At 36.3% G+C, this 14,393-nt stretch overlaps 3 protein-coding genes across 6 annotated transcripts in view; 1 reads left to right on the top strand and 2 right to left on the bottom strand.

The window, feature by feature from the left end:
• Positions 1 to 7,325, bottom strand: part of LOC136835397 (RNA-binding region-containing protein 3-like) — a 48,083-nt gene extending 40,758 nt beyond the window's left edge. The window contains 1 exon segment of the mRNA XM_067098887.1: positions 7,089 to 7,325. The gene's annotated coding sequence lies outside the window, so the exon portion shown is untranslated.
• On the bottom strand, positions 55 to 7,904 carry LOC136835398 (putative transferase CAF17 homolog, mitochondrial). Its single transcript, XM_067098889.1, has 2 exons — positions 7,784 to 7,904; positions 55 to 3,134 (listed from the first exon to the last, which is right to left on the bottom strand). The coding sequence occupies exon 2, from the start codon at positions 3,040 to 3,042 to the stop codon at positions 1,999 to 2,001; it is 1,044 nt and encodes a 347-aa protein (XP_066954990.1). The 5' UTR covers positions 3,043 to 3,134; positions 7,784 to 7,904; the 3' UTR covers positions 55 to 1,998.
• Positions 7,905 to 8,277: 373 nt separating this feature from the next.
• Positions 8,278 to 14,393, top strand: part of LOC136835394 (glyoxal reductase-like) — a 30,997-nt gene continuing 24,881 nt past the window's right edge. Inside the window, exons 1-2 of one of the 4 annotated variants that reach the window (XM_067098882.1) lie at positions 8,278 to 8,456; positions 12,249 to 12,306. In XM_067098882.1, coding sequence (XP_066954983.1) covers positions 8,451 to 8,456; positions 12,249 to 12,306 — 64 coding nt within the window. In that variant the 5' untranslated portion in view covers positions 8,278 to 8,450. Of the gene's footprint in view, positions 9,484 to 12,248; positions 12,307 to 14,393 lie in introns of all 4 variants that reach the window. The other 3 variants (XR_010852125.1, XR_010852126.1, XM_067098883.1) reach the window with 3 other exon arrangements.

Genomic DNA, 14,393 nt, shown 5'->3' with positions numbered 1-14,393 from the left:
TTCTACACTCATTAAGTCCTCTGAATAATTTATGAAGGAAATAAAAACCAAGCAGAAAGTATAATTTTATTCTGATAAGCACAGAACTACACTTTCATACAGTGTAGTTTGTTAAAGTGTCATAGTGAAATATGGTACACAATATTTCAAAAAACATCCGACTTCTAGAATTGAAAATTAAAACAATATGACTAGTGTCAACTGCTAAAAATAAACATGCAATTTTCATTTCCTGTACATGAATCCATAAGCTATAAATTACACACTTCATATGCAACAGTAACTCAGAAAGAAAACAATGAAACTCCATATCAATCTCATTTAACACTGACAGTATACTGAAAACATCAAGATATCTAAAAATTCAATTCGTATGTAAATTCTGTGACATGCTTATGTCACAGAGAGAAAATGAGTGCTTTGTTATAGTTCACAACACCATGTTCTTCATACTGGAAATTATGTATAGCACCTAATTTCTCTAATGTTTCTGGGGCAAAGGAGAATTGTTGGTCATGATGTCTTTAGTGAGTCTAGACTCATGTGCTGGGTGTTTCCATAATGTTCTAGGACCTATACTTTTAATCTTAACCAATAATATAATTGCTGGTTAGTAATAAAAGCATATGCATAGTGTATGTATATCTTATTAAAAAAATGGGAAAAAGGTAGTATTTTATGGTTTAACATCCATTTTTCAGTTTACAAGCATTCTTTTAAATTTTTTTGGTCCTTCAGTACTAGAGTAAATGGTGCAGGAGACACAATTATAGTAAAGCGGAATGTTGATTACAAGAACTCCCACTTCATACTACTGAACTGATCATGGAAGTTAATGATCCTGAATACTCAGACATGTTTGGTGTTACCTTCAATTGAAAGACTTTTTTCCAAAACTTTAAAATACAACTGCTAAGTGTTGGCAGGAAGCTGGATCATTTGTGAGGGGTTTTCGTACCTATGAAGATTATATGCTACATGTATAAGGCAGAGGAGAAAAGGCCATGTTTGGTAAGGGAAGGTATAGTAAAAGGTACAGACCTGGTGCATAGACCCATGAGACAAGCAAGATGACTTCCTGAAGCATACATTCACTAGATACTGATGATTCACACAACGATTTGATTGAAATACTGTCCTTAAAGTAGTGATAGATATCTGGTGTAAGTAGCAATGAGACACAATGAGATAAACCTGTCCCTTTCTTCATGGTTAAGCCACATCCTTCTTTTCTTTTTCCACCTCATGTCTCCTTTGGATTCAGGCTAAAATTAAGCCTCAGGTTAACATGCTTAACATCTTTCTTTTACTTTCTCATACAGTAGTGCCTTTTTCAGGATCTTTAGAAGTGCTCAGTGGTGGATTCTATTTTACCCACAAAGGTAACCCTGGTTAACACTTTTATGGAAAAATTACCTGAATGACCATCTCCTATAAGCTTCAGTATAAAAATTAAACTATTGCTTTTAGTGACTGATGATTTTAGAATTAGCATGCCCAACTGATCTTGCACATCATCAACATCCATATTCTGTGGCAGTGCCATGTCATCAAGCTACTCAATATCAAAGGTCTTTTCATTTCCCTTATTGAAAAAAATATGCAAGTTTTCCCAATACTTGTATGAATAATGATGTTCATACACCTAAGAGTGCCTGTCATGTTAAAAGAGTTTAGGCCTATATTCCTTTGACTTAAGTTGTAAACACATCAAAATGATATACTGTACTGTATCACAGATCTCAATAATATACAACATTTCTATAATACATGGCTATAAAGAATCTTCAATTAAGAAAGGGAGGTACTGGAATTTCACTGCATCTTAGTTAGAAAACTTATGATCATAATGTTTGTGATCAAGAATCCTGAACTTAAGAGTCCAACACTGTGCACTGTTCCAAAATATTCATATGTTCAATGATACCAGTGAGTTACTACACATTACAGTTCATAAATCTTGTCACAAGACATCTGAATTTCATGTATAATTCTACATTACTTAGCTCTTTCTTTTGAAGCTTCAAAAGGCCACCAAGCTGGTTTACAAACAGACACAGCCAAATTATCAACTGTTAGTTCTTTAGCACCCAAGGACTCTTCAATTCTCATAAGACCTATACCTTGAGCACCAGTAATTCCCCGCACTTTTCCAACTGCTTTTCCTTTATCATTAACTACACTTGAATCAAAGGTTAAGTGAGATGCATCACCAGAAAATGTGATGGGCATATACCTCTTCCGAACTACACCTGTATGAAATGTTCGTGCTGTCAGTTCTTGGCCAATGTAACATCCTTTGTGGAAACTTACTCCATGGAGATAATCACAGTTTGCTTCTAATGGAAAGCATTTAGTTGGGGGAATTTCATCAATGCCTTCACAAACACCTAACCTGTATCTCAGCTCTTTGTATATCCCATCACTAACCTCTGTTTCAGGAATTATGTCCCTTATATTGGCATATACAGGTATAATCACTCGATGCCCAAGATATCTCAATCTTGGATCCCTAGTTGCAATTACTTCACTTTTATAATTGTCACACAGTTCTAAATCCACTTTTGATTCTGACTTTGGGTTCATATATAGTGATTCCATGTCCATTGGAGTAATATCCTCAAAGCTTATATTGTTATCAAACACTGCCCAAACACATTGATTATCAACTCGATCTATATTAATTTTCCTTCTTACCCTGTACATTTTCAAATGTTTAATCAACTGTTCAACCTTTCTTGCATCACATTCTACAAGGTAAGTGTGCTCTTCTTTCTTGTATATTAGGGAATCAAAAAGAATTCTTCCCTGGGTGTTCAGCAGCATGGAGAACATACTAGTGGCCCCTTCTTCCAGATGCTCAACATCATTTGTTATAAGACCCTGCAAAAATGCAGCAGCTTCTGATCCTTGAACTTGAACAAGACTTCGATGTTTTTGAGCCTCAGCATGCAATCGATGTTTCACAAGGTATGATGTTTTAGCCAAGTATCTCCCTTTCAAAAACACTTTTTGAAACAAACTCTTTGACAGAGAAAACATTTTTACCTCTAAGAATAGCTTTTGCACAGATCAATCAAACTCTTACAATGCTTTCCACTCTTATCTAGAATCTGCTGTCTTCACCATAAAATCTGTAAAACAACAACTCCAGTTAAGTTGACAAGACCACACTCCATACCTGTAATACTTCCCATTACAACAAACTTTCTTCTGTTTCTAATATGAAGGTTTAATCAAATACTTAACAATAAAATGGTGTGACATTTTGTAATGAAGTAAATCCCCCACATTATATTCGAGGGGGATGCGTACCACATCCCCGTGAATAGCTAAAATCTGTGAATACTTAAAAGCCTGTAAAAATACTTAAGAACTGCCTATTTTGATAGTTAAAACACAAAAAAACTCAAAATGCTGAGTATTTTAATAGTTTTATCACAAAAATTGCATTTAGTCGTGAAAATGATGATATGAAAATACAGTAATAAGTGAATATTTCTCAGTGAAAAATACCACGAATGGGCGAATTTTCCGCAAATAATGTGTATATATGTTCCATTGAGAAATCTGCAAATAGGCGAGTCCGCAAATCGTGAGACCGCGAATACGGGGGGTTTACTGTAAATGGAAGTACTGTAAATACTGTTAATGTAATGAATATTTTACAAATGATATTCTTTATGTTAAAAGCAAATTTTAATGCACTATGTAAAATACAATGTGCATTTTTTCAGTGCCTAACACCCAAACTGCACTCACTGCCCATGTTTACACTTGATCATCTCTCTCTCTTTTTTTCCTTGTAAAACTGGTTTCATTCTTTAATATATATTTTAATGTAATTTTACAGCTGAAAGTTGTAAGTTATTGCATTACCTTTAAAAAAGCAAAAAAGGAAAAATAAAATGTCAATATAATGAGGTAAGGTTAGCCAAGACCAGAAATTTCAATATCTTGCTAAAAAAATAAAAGAAAAGAATAGTCTTACGATCTAGAAAACATTTGGGCTATTCAAAGCTAAAATAAAGTGTCTTTCAATCATACTTAATTGTAATATTATTTACGCTGGTTACTGTGCATTAAAGTTTAAGGAAAACCTGTATCATTTTCATGGTTCTCAGTAAAAAATTTTAGTAACATATTTCTTTGAATGGTATGTTTCCACTCTAAGATACTCATCTTAATGTCGCTTGGCGGAATACTGTAGTTGTATTTATTGCTGTATATTATACATAATGAAAAATAAAATGGTAAAATGAATTTAACAAAAAAGTCTATGCACTGATATGAAAATATTTTCCAAACATAATGCAACGGAGATTAATAACTTTTCACACCTTGCAAAATTACAATAAATTTCCTTTCCCATGGTATATAGTTTTTGCTTATGCAGCCATGGCACAGTAAATAATATGACTATCAAATCTGGCAGTACTGGTACAAAATAAAAATATAAAAAAATTTATGGAGTAATTTGTATTTTCCTTAAGTACACAAACCAGAGCCTTTCACACAAGAGTAAGTTCCTCATTGGATGGGTTGGTATCGTTCTCGGCTAGCACTCTGCTGGGCCCGCGTTCGATTCTCTGACCGGCCAATGAAGAATTAGAGAAATTTACTTCTGGTGATAGAAATTCATTTCTCGTTATAATGTTGTTCGGATTCCACAATAAGCTGTAGGTCAAGTTGCTAGATAACCAATTGGTTCTTAGCCACGTAAAATTAATCTAATCCTTCAGGCCAGCCCTAGGAGAGCTGTTAATTAGCTCAGTGGTCTGGGTAAACTAAGGCATACTTATACAAGAGTATCCTCGGCACCAACTGCAGCAACTTTTGAACCTGGTAACAAGGTTGTTAACTGGTGGTTATTGGGGTTGAGTGGGGGAATACTCCTTACTTACCTTACAAAACCATTCACTTATTCCTTTGGCCACAGGGGCAAAGCAGGGTGGTTGAGGTGGGATTAAACTATAGAAAACTTTTGTTTGAATACCTTAGAAAAATACAGTTTACTTTCAATATTTTGTCATATATTCCTACAGATATGCAAACCATCGCCTTTTATATTGGAGACTTACTCCTCAGGTGGGAGGTTGTCTCTGATAAGTGACTGGAGTTGAATCCTACCCATAAATGCCATGCTAATGGTTGGGCATGCAAACAGGGGATGCAATGACTACTGTAACTTGCTACTCAGTCTAACTAATGGGTTGACAGGGTGGTGGGGCACTGAGCAAAAATAAGCCTCCGTTGCAGAAAGGATACTTGGGAAAGGAAAACACTTGGAGAACCATGAAACTGCCTGTAGAGGAAATCAAGCAACTAGGCAGCTAATTCTGGCTAATATCAAATAATGGGTTAGGAATAAGCTCTATATCTCAGCACTCCCCCTTTGTTAAAAGGGAGGGCATGGGAGATATACCTTGACATCCTAACTAGGATTGGATGCTCAAAATGTTGTTAATTGTATCTGTTCGCACTTCATCAGATACTAAGGCGTAGATGCTGCTATAGAGCAGAAAGAAGGAAAAAAGGCGAGCCCAGTACCTCCGCATTCCTTCTTCCAATCTTACACAACATACTTTCCTGTCCAGTCAGAGCTTGGTGCCAACACCACTTGTGGAGCAGCCACTACAAGTCCCCAAGACAAAGTATCCCAGAACTTTTGGCCAACATCCCTCAAGCAGAATAAGGTTACCTGATACACTGAAAAGTTCTCATGACAAACTAAGGCGACTGACATTTTTCTCCAAGGAGTCACAAGCTCATTTGATCACCTCACAAAACCAGAAAGAACAAGTGTTCCTGGACTCCTTCTCCTTGTGCTTGACTCTACTGATGAAAAACGAAAAACACCAACACTAGTATCAGAGAGCAGTCCTTGGGCAGTTTGCAGAACAAGGGGGCTACCTCTGAATGGAAGTTTAGTCCACTGTCTTCGATGTTTCGTGTTACCTGGGGGGTTCAAGGGGGCAAAGCCCCCCAGCCAGGTCAGGGCAGCACCCGAAGTGAGGTTAGGAGGGACATGGCATTCTAGGAAAGGTTAGGTTTGTTTTAGTTTAGTCTGCAGAACCTAGTCTCATCATTCTACACTCGGCCCCAATCCTTTTCAAATAGTATCTAAAGGCATGCAAACATTACAACCAAACACAGCCTATGTTTGGTTGTAATAAGGGTTCAGGCCACCCAAGATCAGATCAGGCATCCTCTGACAGTCAAGAGAGGAAGGTTAGGTAGGCTAACCCTGTTTTTCAACCATCATCATCTTTCCTCACCCAGAAACCCAGTTTCCCACTAGGGACCCCCTATAAGTGCAGGATACAGCCTCAATTTCTAACAGGGGATTGATAACTGTTGTGCTAAGGCATACCAAACATTTCCAATGGGAATATAAAATTCATCAGGATCACTTAACCTATTGAAAGCCTATATTTCACTTCCAGGCCTGTGGTGCCACAGGTTAGGGTCAGAATGATATAGCTAGGCTATCCCTGTAATTAACTCTTTATATACTTATCTGGTTTTGGGTAAATATCATAATCCTGCATATTTTTAAATGAATTGGGCTTGCTAGGCCTACAGACTTAACAGTTTCGACATGGAAATTTTGTTAATTTATATTTTGATCATTTCTTTTAGGCTAATTTTTTCTTTCCTTGGCTAGGATTGGCTAATTCCTACCATAAATTTACGGTAAAATTTTAGAAGTTGCCAATATAAAATAATACCATGTAAAATAGGGGTGTTTACTGGTTAAAATTTTGCCATATTAGTTATGGAGGGGCCGGGGGGTTGGTATTGACATACTGCAATTGTACTAAAAGCCAATCTTGATAGGATAAGCAACAAAAATACTATAGGAAAAATCAATTTCCAAAGTGATACCCCATGCGGAGCTACCACTTAGTTCTACCTTGTCGATATTATTTTAAACAAAAAGGCCTAGCCTACCTAGGGCACAGGCTAGTAAATAACAAGCGACTAGCCTATGCTACTCCACCAAAATTACTAGGCTACGGCTAGGCTAACACAGTTCTGAATACGATATATACATACACATAAATATTAGGCTACTATTCTCTGACCTTTAAATTAAAACAAGGCCGGGTGTTCAATGATTGTCCTCGTCTTGCACTGGTATTTTGGTGTTCGGAATACAACCACTGTTATTTCTATACTTTGATGCGTTTCCTCGATTACCAAACTTGTTCCTCGAGTCGACTTCTCGCTCTTCAGTTTTGTGGGGACACGTCCAGAATTGCGTATTATGGATACAAATACATGCATACGGTAATTATTGACTCTTACTCTTTTTATATTATGGATACCGGGGTTTTATGCCTATTTTGTTCCAAATGTGGTAATGTTTCACCTTAATAATCAAGTATCCAAATTTCAAATTCATCTAGAAAAGTTGGATATTCATGAAAAAGATTAATTTTTTCATAGCAAGAATTAGTGCGTGAAAAATGAAATCATAAACAGATATACAGGAGGGAGTATAGAGAGTAGTAAAGAATGAATTTTAAACGGGAAGCAACACAGAGAAGCAACTAAGATAAACCCATCAAGCTGTGAAACGAGACTCATGCGATCTTCCTAAAAAATAATATTGTAATTACGGTACGTCCAGTTTGAAATTCTGAAGTTCCAATGCTACAGCCACACGATAGGGAAGACAGTTTCATAATCTGGGCACGGCTGTGATAAAACTATTGGCACACTATGCTATTGAACCAAAAAAAAAAAAAAGGCAAGAAGAGCAGAATTAACCACTCACGTAGTAATACATGGTAGATGCTATCGTCAGGGAAGATATGTATGTAGAGAAATGCACAAAGAACACGGTGATATTCAAACTTTCGACCTTTTCGTTACTTGAAAAACTCACACAAACTAACAGAGGAACCTCCCCCCCTTAATGAATTCCCATGGTAATATTCGTAATAAATTGATGCAATCACTAGAAGCCTTTTTTTATGTCAGGTCCAAATAGATTCTGAGTGTTTACGGCTATTGTAGTATATCTATGTATATCATTCATATATGAGAAGATAAAATTGTTGGAATGATGACGATATTACATGAAAGAATTTTCCTTCGTCAATCTTTGTTACGTTGAAATCAAATGACTTATATTTATGGGTCTACTCCAGATGCTCACCATTGGAAACGCTAGAAAAATCTGTAGAAAACTCTCAGGATTTATAAAAGTCAATGGATCAAAAGAGGAGAGAAATACTCGAAGGAGCCGTTGCAAAGGATGTAAATGTAATACTCAGCTTGCCAGCTCGTCTGAACATGGCGGCTACTACGACTGGGTCTCAAACTGTCAAAAACATTCCTTGACGGCTGAAACTGAAAGTTTAGCGACACTCTCAGTATCAGTAAAATCAGTTACGGTTTACAGATTGTCATCATAGTTGTGCTCAACAGAAGCTGGTTTAATGAAGGTCACTTTTAAGTCACTGTTTTTAATTAACACATTTAGGATAGCATTACTTAATACTAGGTTAGCGTGGGCTATGCTCTGTCTAGGTAAGGTTAAGACTTTCTGACAGTTAGCAGACCCTCCTAACGTAGGGGGCCAGGTCCTTACCTAGCCAGGGAGGTGCGGGGCTTTGCTCTCTGGACCTCCACCTAACCTAACCTAGGGCACAGTTGGACCACTACCTAACCTAACTAATGGAACTGTAAATTAAAATAATAGGATTGAAATCTTATCTGACAACACCTAACTTAACCTAACTTAGGGTGCAAGGTCCTCACCTGGCCTATCATGAACATAGTATAGGTTACCAGGTCCTTACTTACCTAATGCATAATTTCACTTTAAAAATCTCCAATAAACTTTGCCATGATCACTCACTATCAGAACTTGCTGTATTATAATGGACTTATTAGAATATGTCACTGTATTTCCTCCCCCACCTTTTTTTTTATTTTCACCTACCAAAAACCCCATACAAAAGCATAATGAAATTATATTTTCATCTCCAAAATATGATTATGGTCTACAGTAGAATGTACTAAACTACAAAATTTTCAATCAACCTTACTTGAAATCAAAATCAGAGCTTGCAGGAGTAGGCTATATGGTAGTGTTAAATTATACCTCCAAGTAGACCTGTTTCACTGTTTTATGTTCTCCCTGGCTAAAAAACCCTTGCCTCCCACTGTGGTTTCCCATAGTAGTAGGATATAAGGGAGTCTAGTATCTTTAAATTACTTATTTGCTCTTGAAACTAATATCAAGAACTTAAAAAAAAAATTTCAAGGGACAAGACTTACACAACTGCGCCAAACAAAGAATGACTACAAAGTGAAGGTGGTCTTCTAAAATCCCACCTGATTGGTGACACTTAAAACAAGGTTGCAGATACATGAGACATCCTTTCCCAAAAGGTCCTAGGACAAACAAAATCCAATTGGCAGCTCCACTCCTGTGACATAAACATAAACAACATAGAAAAAATCCAAGTAGGTAACAGATATTGTTGATAAATATCTTGATAATTAATTTAGATATGATAAATTTTAGCATGAGTTTTGTGTGAAGCATGTTAATGAGATTTATGATCATCTAGTAATAGTTTAAAGGATTATCAGCCGTATGTTATAGCCTAAAATTTATAGTTATCTTTTTTCTTTGTTCTCAAATGCTTCCCTATTATAGATAACATGTACCCCTTTACCAAACTGAACCCTATTACTAGGCTACCTGTGACAATTATAGCAGGGATACCAAATACTCAAATGATTCCAGTTGCATGTCATCTGCCCAAATTTAAATTAATCAAGTTGAATTATTTATGGTGGGAAAGCATAATTATAGCAGAATACTGTACCAAGTTTTGTTGTTTCAAAAAGCTAATTAGAATAAATAGGCTAAGCTAGTATGAATAAGAATGGCACGATATACTCAAAACTGATGTGAGCGCTCTTAAAATTTGGATAACTCAGTAATGCTGATTGGTTATTTTGAGTTAATCCACTGAAAAGGATATATAAAATCATTATATCTGGTGGGCTGATACTCATTACCAGGTTAGCTTTGTGGTGTATGTACGACTTTGGGAACATGTAAGGGAGAGACATTATGTTTTCTCAGGGTTTTGGGATTAAGTAAGAAGTACTGTAATGTGTAACGAAGGAAGGAGAAAAAGGCAAAATAAAGAATATTGAAGTATCACAGTGACAGCTACTCTGGTTGTGCTGGGTGAATTGAATTCAAAAGTAGGAGAAAGGGTGGTAGTACTTCATAGATTTCGAGTACCAACATTGGATGAGATTGGGAATAAAATTTTATAGCTTCATTCTTAAACAAAAAAATTCTGTCTTTTAGATACTTTTCAAAATACCATACATGAGTAAATGATCCTTGAAAGAAAAGCAAAGGAAAGATTTTTATTAATCTGCAGATTAAGCAGAATGACGTGACTAGATAAAGTATGGCTGGACCTAGAGCTCATTGTTCCTTGTTTCCTCTAGCTTCACACAAATCTCTATTATATGTTTGATCCACAAACATCTTTTTTGCTTAAAATTAAGTTCTTCCCCTCTTTGGATATGAATTTTAGCTGCGAAATGATTTTGTGAGAAAAGAGAGACTAGATCACATAGACACCATGATTAAACTGACTATTTCCAGGTTGTTTTTCCCCTTCTCAATCTGCTGTAAGAAAAAGTATATGTAGACTGAATAATGGTGATGGTTTAAAGACAGTCCCACAGAAACATGCTGAAGCCATTATATAGCCCAGTTCATAAAAACAAACATGGTACTCATTGTTTGTCATCGAAAACCTATATAGTTTTAACAGAAAACACATGAGGATTCGGAAAGCATTAGAAAGGAGAATTTTGTATTAAAAATTCAGCATTAAAAATGCAATCAAAACTATTTAGCATTTGTAGTTTACACTGCATTTGGACATGTGATTGAGTTTGGTAAGTTTGATATACCATTGCATTATGTGAGGACAATCTGTTCAGTTGAAATTTGCTGGATATTAATTTGTTTACATCTGCATTAATAATAACACTAATAAAAATAATATGTAATACAGTGAGTTTTAGTTAAGTCACAAGGATATTTAATTAAATGATGTTACAATATAATATATATACAGGCAGTCCCTGGTTATCGGTGGGGGTTCCATTCCTGACAGCATGAGGATAACTGAAAATCGGCAATAACAGCACTTATCAGCGCCAATAACCGGGGATTAGTGCTGCTGTTAAGAAATCTTGGATTGGCGCTGATAACCAGAGATTGGTGCTGGTAAGCAGAGAATGGTGCATATCTGCGCCAAAAATCCAGTTATCGTCGTCGCTAGACAAGTGCCGTAAAGCCAGATCGCCAATAACCGAGGCTGCCTATGACTGAGGCCACTGATAATCGGGGACTGCCCGTATATTATATACAGGCAGTCCCCGGTTATTGGCAGGCTCAGTTATCAATGATCTGGTTCCACAGGGCTAGTCTAGCGATGAAAATCAGCGATTTACGGCACTGAAAATCGCTGATTTCTGCTTATCGGCGCCGATAATTGGGTATTGGTGCCGATACATATCTAACAGAGGAGCCAGTAACCAAAAATTGGCAATTTTCTGCACTTTTTGGCACCAAGAAGCCCTGAAAATTGCCGATTTTCGGTTATCATCAAACCGTCAGAACGGAACCCCCACCGATAACTGAGAACTGCCTGTGAACATCAATATTCTTCAAAGTTATTCAGAGAGAGGTTAACATACTTCATTCTCCAAGGGGAGAGAAGCAGTTGTGGATGTTCATGAACATCTTCATGATCTCACATTGTCCCAATCATACCAGGAGGGGAGAATTGTATTGGATGAATAGTATAAATATTCCTCACACTGAAATAGTTACTTAGGCATTGTAAGGGGTTTAGTGCCAAAAAATACTCAAGTTTTTGAAACAAGTTATATTTTTTTATACATACCCATGTATTTTATGAGCTGAACCCACACAGCTTGCAAGTTGGTCAAACAGCACATGGAATAACCATTTGCTTCCAGTAGGGAGGACTTTTCAGCTCGGATACGCAGATGACCAAGCTGGATTTTTCCTTTTAATTGTGTCTGCCAAAAGATTTGACATCCAGAGAAACTAATAAAGTGATGGATTTGTACTAAGAATATCAGTGGTATTGTGAAAATTTATTTTTCAGAAGCACTTAGAAGTCTCAATTTTTGTAAATAATTAACTTGATTTGTTTCAGAACATGGTGCAGCAAGCTGTTACTTTGTCAAACTCAGTGGCAATGCCTTTGATTGGATGTAAGTGTTTGTGAAGAATTTTATTTTTTACCTTCAGTGCTGTTTTGTCTTCACAGAAATTTTATGTCTGTACAGTATGTAAAAATGGAGTAAGGCTTTATAAATGCCTGTACTGTATCCTCTAATTGCTAACTAGATCAAACTACTTATATAACATTGAATGAATCATATAATAGTGGCATTTTATTGTGGTAGGTTCTGTTAGGAATCTATAATTAAGGTAATGAATGTAAGAGCTCTTATTCTGCTTTTGGATTTAATAGCTTTTGTCAAGTTGTATTAGATACATAAACATTAGTGTGTTCATAACAAGGTACAGATCATTCGTCCATGATTTATACTGTATCTTTTACTGATCTGTGTAAACCATTGCCTTATTCAAATAGCAAGTTGTAATATCTGAAGCAAAGTTTGTTTCATCATAAACCCATTACAGCACTTATGATTAGCCAACATTCTTGGTACTGTATTTGAATCCCCTAGACATTCCAGTATTTTTAACAAAAGAGCAGTGAAAGTCCCATTCATCAAGAGTGGGCCTTTGAGGATAGTGGTTTTAGTGAGCAAGTTCCAAATCCTTGTTTTAGAATTACTTCCTAATCAAAGTTTCTGCGCTGCATACATGACTTTTGTTTTCCGTGAGAGAATCTGGTTCCAGTTCAGGCTAATTATGATATGTTTAATGTGCAATGTGTAATTTTTTCAAAAAGAAATTCTGTTTTCTTTTTTCATAAAAAAAAACAGGTTTTAACGAAGGAAGAACCTATTTTTGGTAGCTGCTGCTCGTCCTCAAAATTTACACTATCATGGTTCCCCAAGGCTCCATGAGACAGACCAACTAGTTACAAAGAAGCCTCTTACAGTTGGTCTAGGCCACAATAGTGCTTGTTAGCACAGTGATAGAATGGAAAGGATTCAAGACAGTGGGCCTCTATCTCCTGTCCTACAACAGTTATCTAGGCTCTAAGTCTCACTTGCACAGATCTGGCAACAGCCTGTTTTGGCAATCTCCATTACAGCATACAGTCAACCCCCGGTATTTGCAGGGGATGTGTACCACTACCCCAGCGCACTAGGGGATCCAGGGGGGCCGCCACCTGGGCACTTGCCCCCCATGAAAAATAATGACAAAATAATACTGAAGATTTAGATAATAATAACATAAATGAGAAACATAAAAATGGAAAAAAAATTAAAAATCTATTATAGAAACAAAATTTTGAGAAAAAAATATTAGTAATAATAATAACAATACAGTAATCTTAATGACGATAATAATGGATTCGGTATTTCCTGATAGAACAGGCGATTGCTGTCCATTTCATATTTTCTACTTTAATATTGAGTGACATGCTTTATAAAATATATTATACAGTACAGTACTATGATACGAGAAAAAATATTTCATGTATACATATATATATATATATATATATATATATATATATATATATATATATATATATATATATGTAGGCAAACCTAGTTATCGGCAATCCAGTTTTACAGCGCTTGTCTAGCAAACAAAAATCGGCAATTTTTGGCACCGAAAATCACAGATTTCCACTTATCAGCACTGATACATACCTGACAGAGGTGCTAATAACCAAAAATCGGTGATTTTCAGCGCTGATAAGCACCGAAAATTGCCGTTTTTCGTTATCATCATGCCATCAGAACAGAACCCCTACTAATAACCGGGGACTGCCTGTATAGGCAGTCACCAGTTAACGGCGGGCTCGGTTAATGGCGATCCAGTTTTATGGTGCTTATCTAGCAACAAAAATCAGTAAGTTTCAGTGCCAAAAATCGCTGATTTCCGCTTATCGGCATCGATAATTGGGTATTGGCGCCAATACATACCTAACAGAGGTGCTGATAACCAAAAATCGGCAGTTTCCGGCGTTGATAAGCCCAAAAATCACCGAAAAAGCGCCGGAAATCACCGATTTTTGGTTAGTTGCGATTTTCGGTTATCACCATACCCCCAGAACAGAACCCCCGCCGATAACCGAGGGCTGCCTGTATATGTATATATATATATATATATATATATATATATATATATATATATATATATATATATA

Source organism: Macrobrachium rosenbergii, chromosome 55 (genome assembly GCF_040412425.1).
Source record: "Macrobrachium rosenbergii isolate ZJJX-2024 chromosome 55, ASM4041242v1, whole genome shotgun sequence".
Classification (NCBI taxonomy): Eukaryota; Metazoa; Arthropoda; class Malacostraca; order Decapoda; family Palaemonidae; genus Macrobrachium; species Macrobrachium rosenbergii.
Note: the sequence above shows the minus strand (reverse complement) of the source record. Positions and strands in the feature narration are given on the sequence as shown.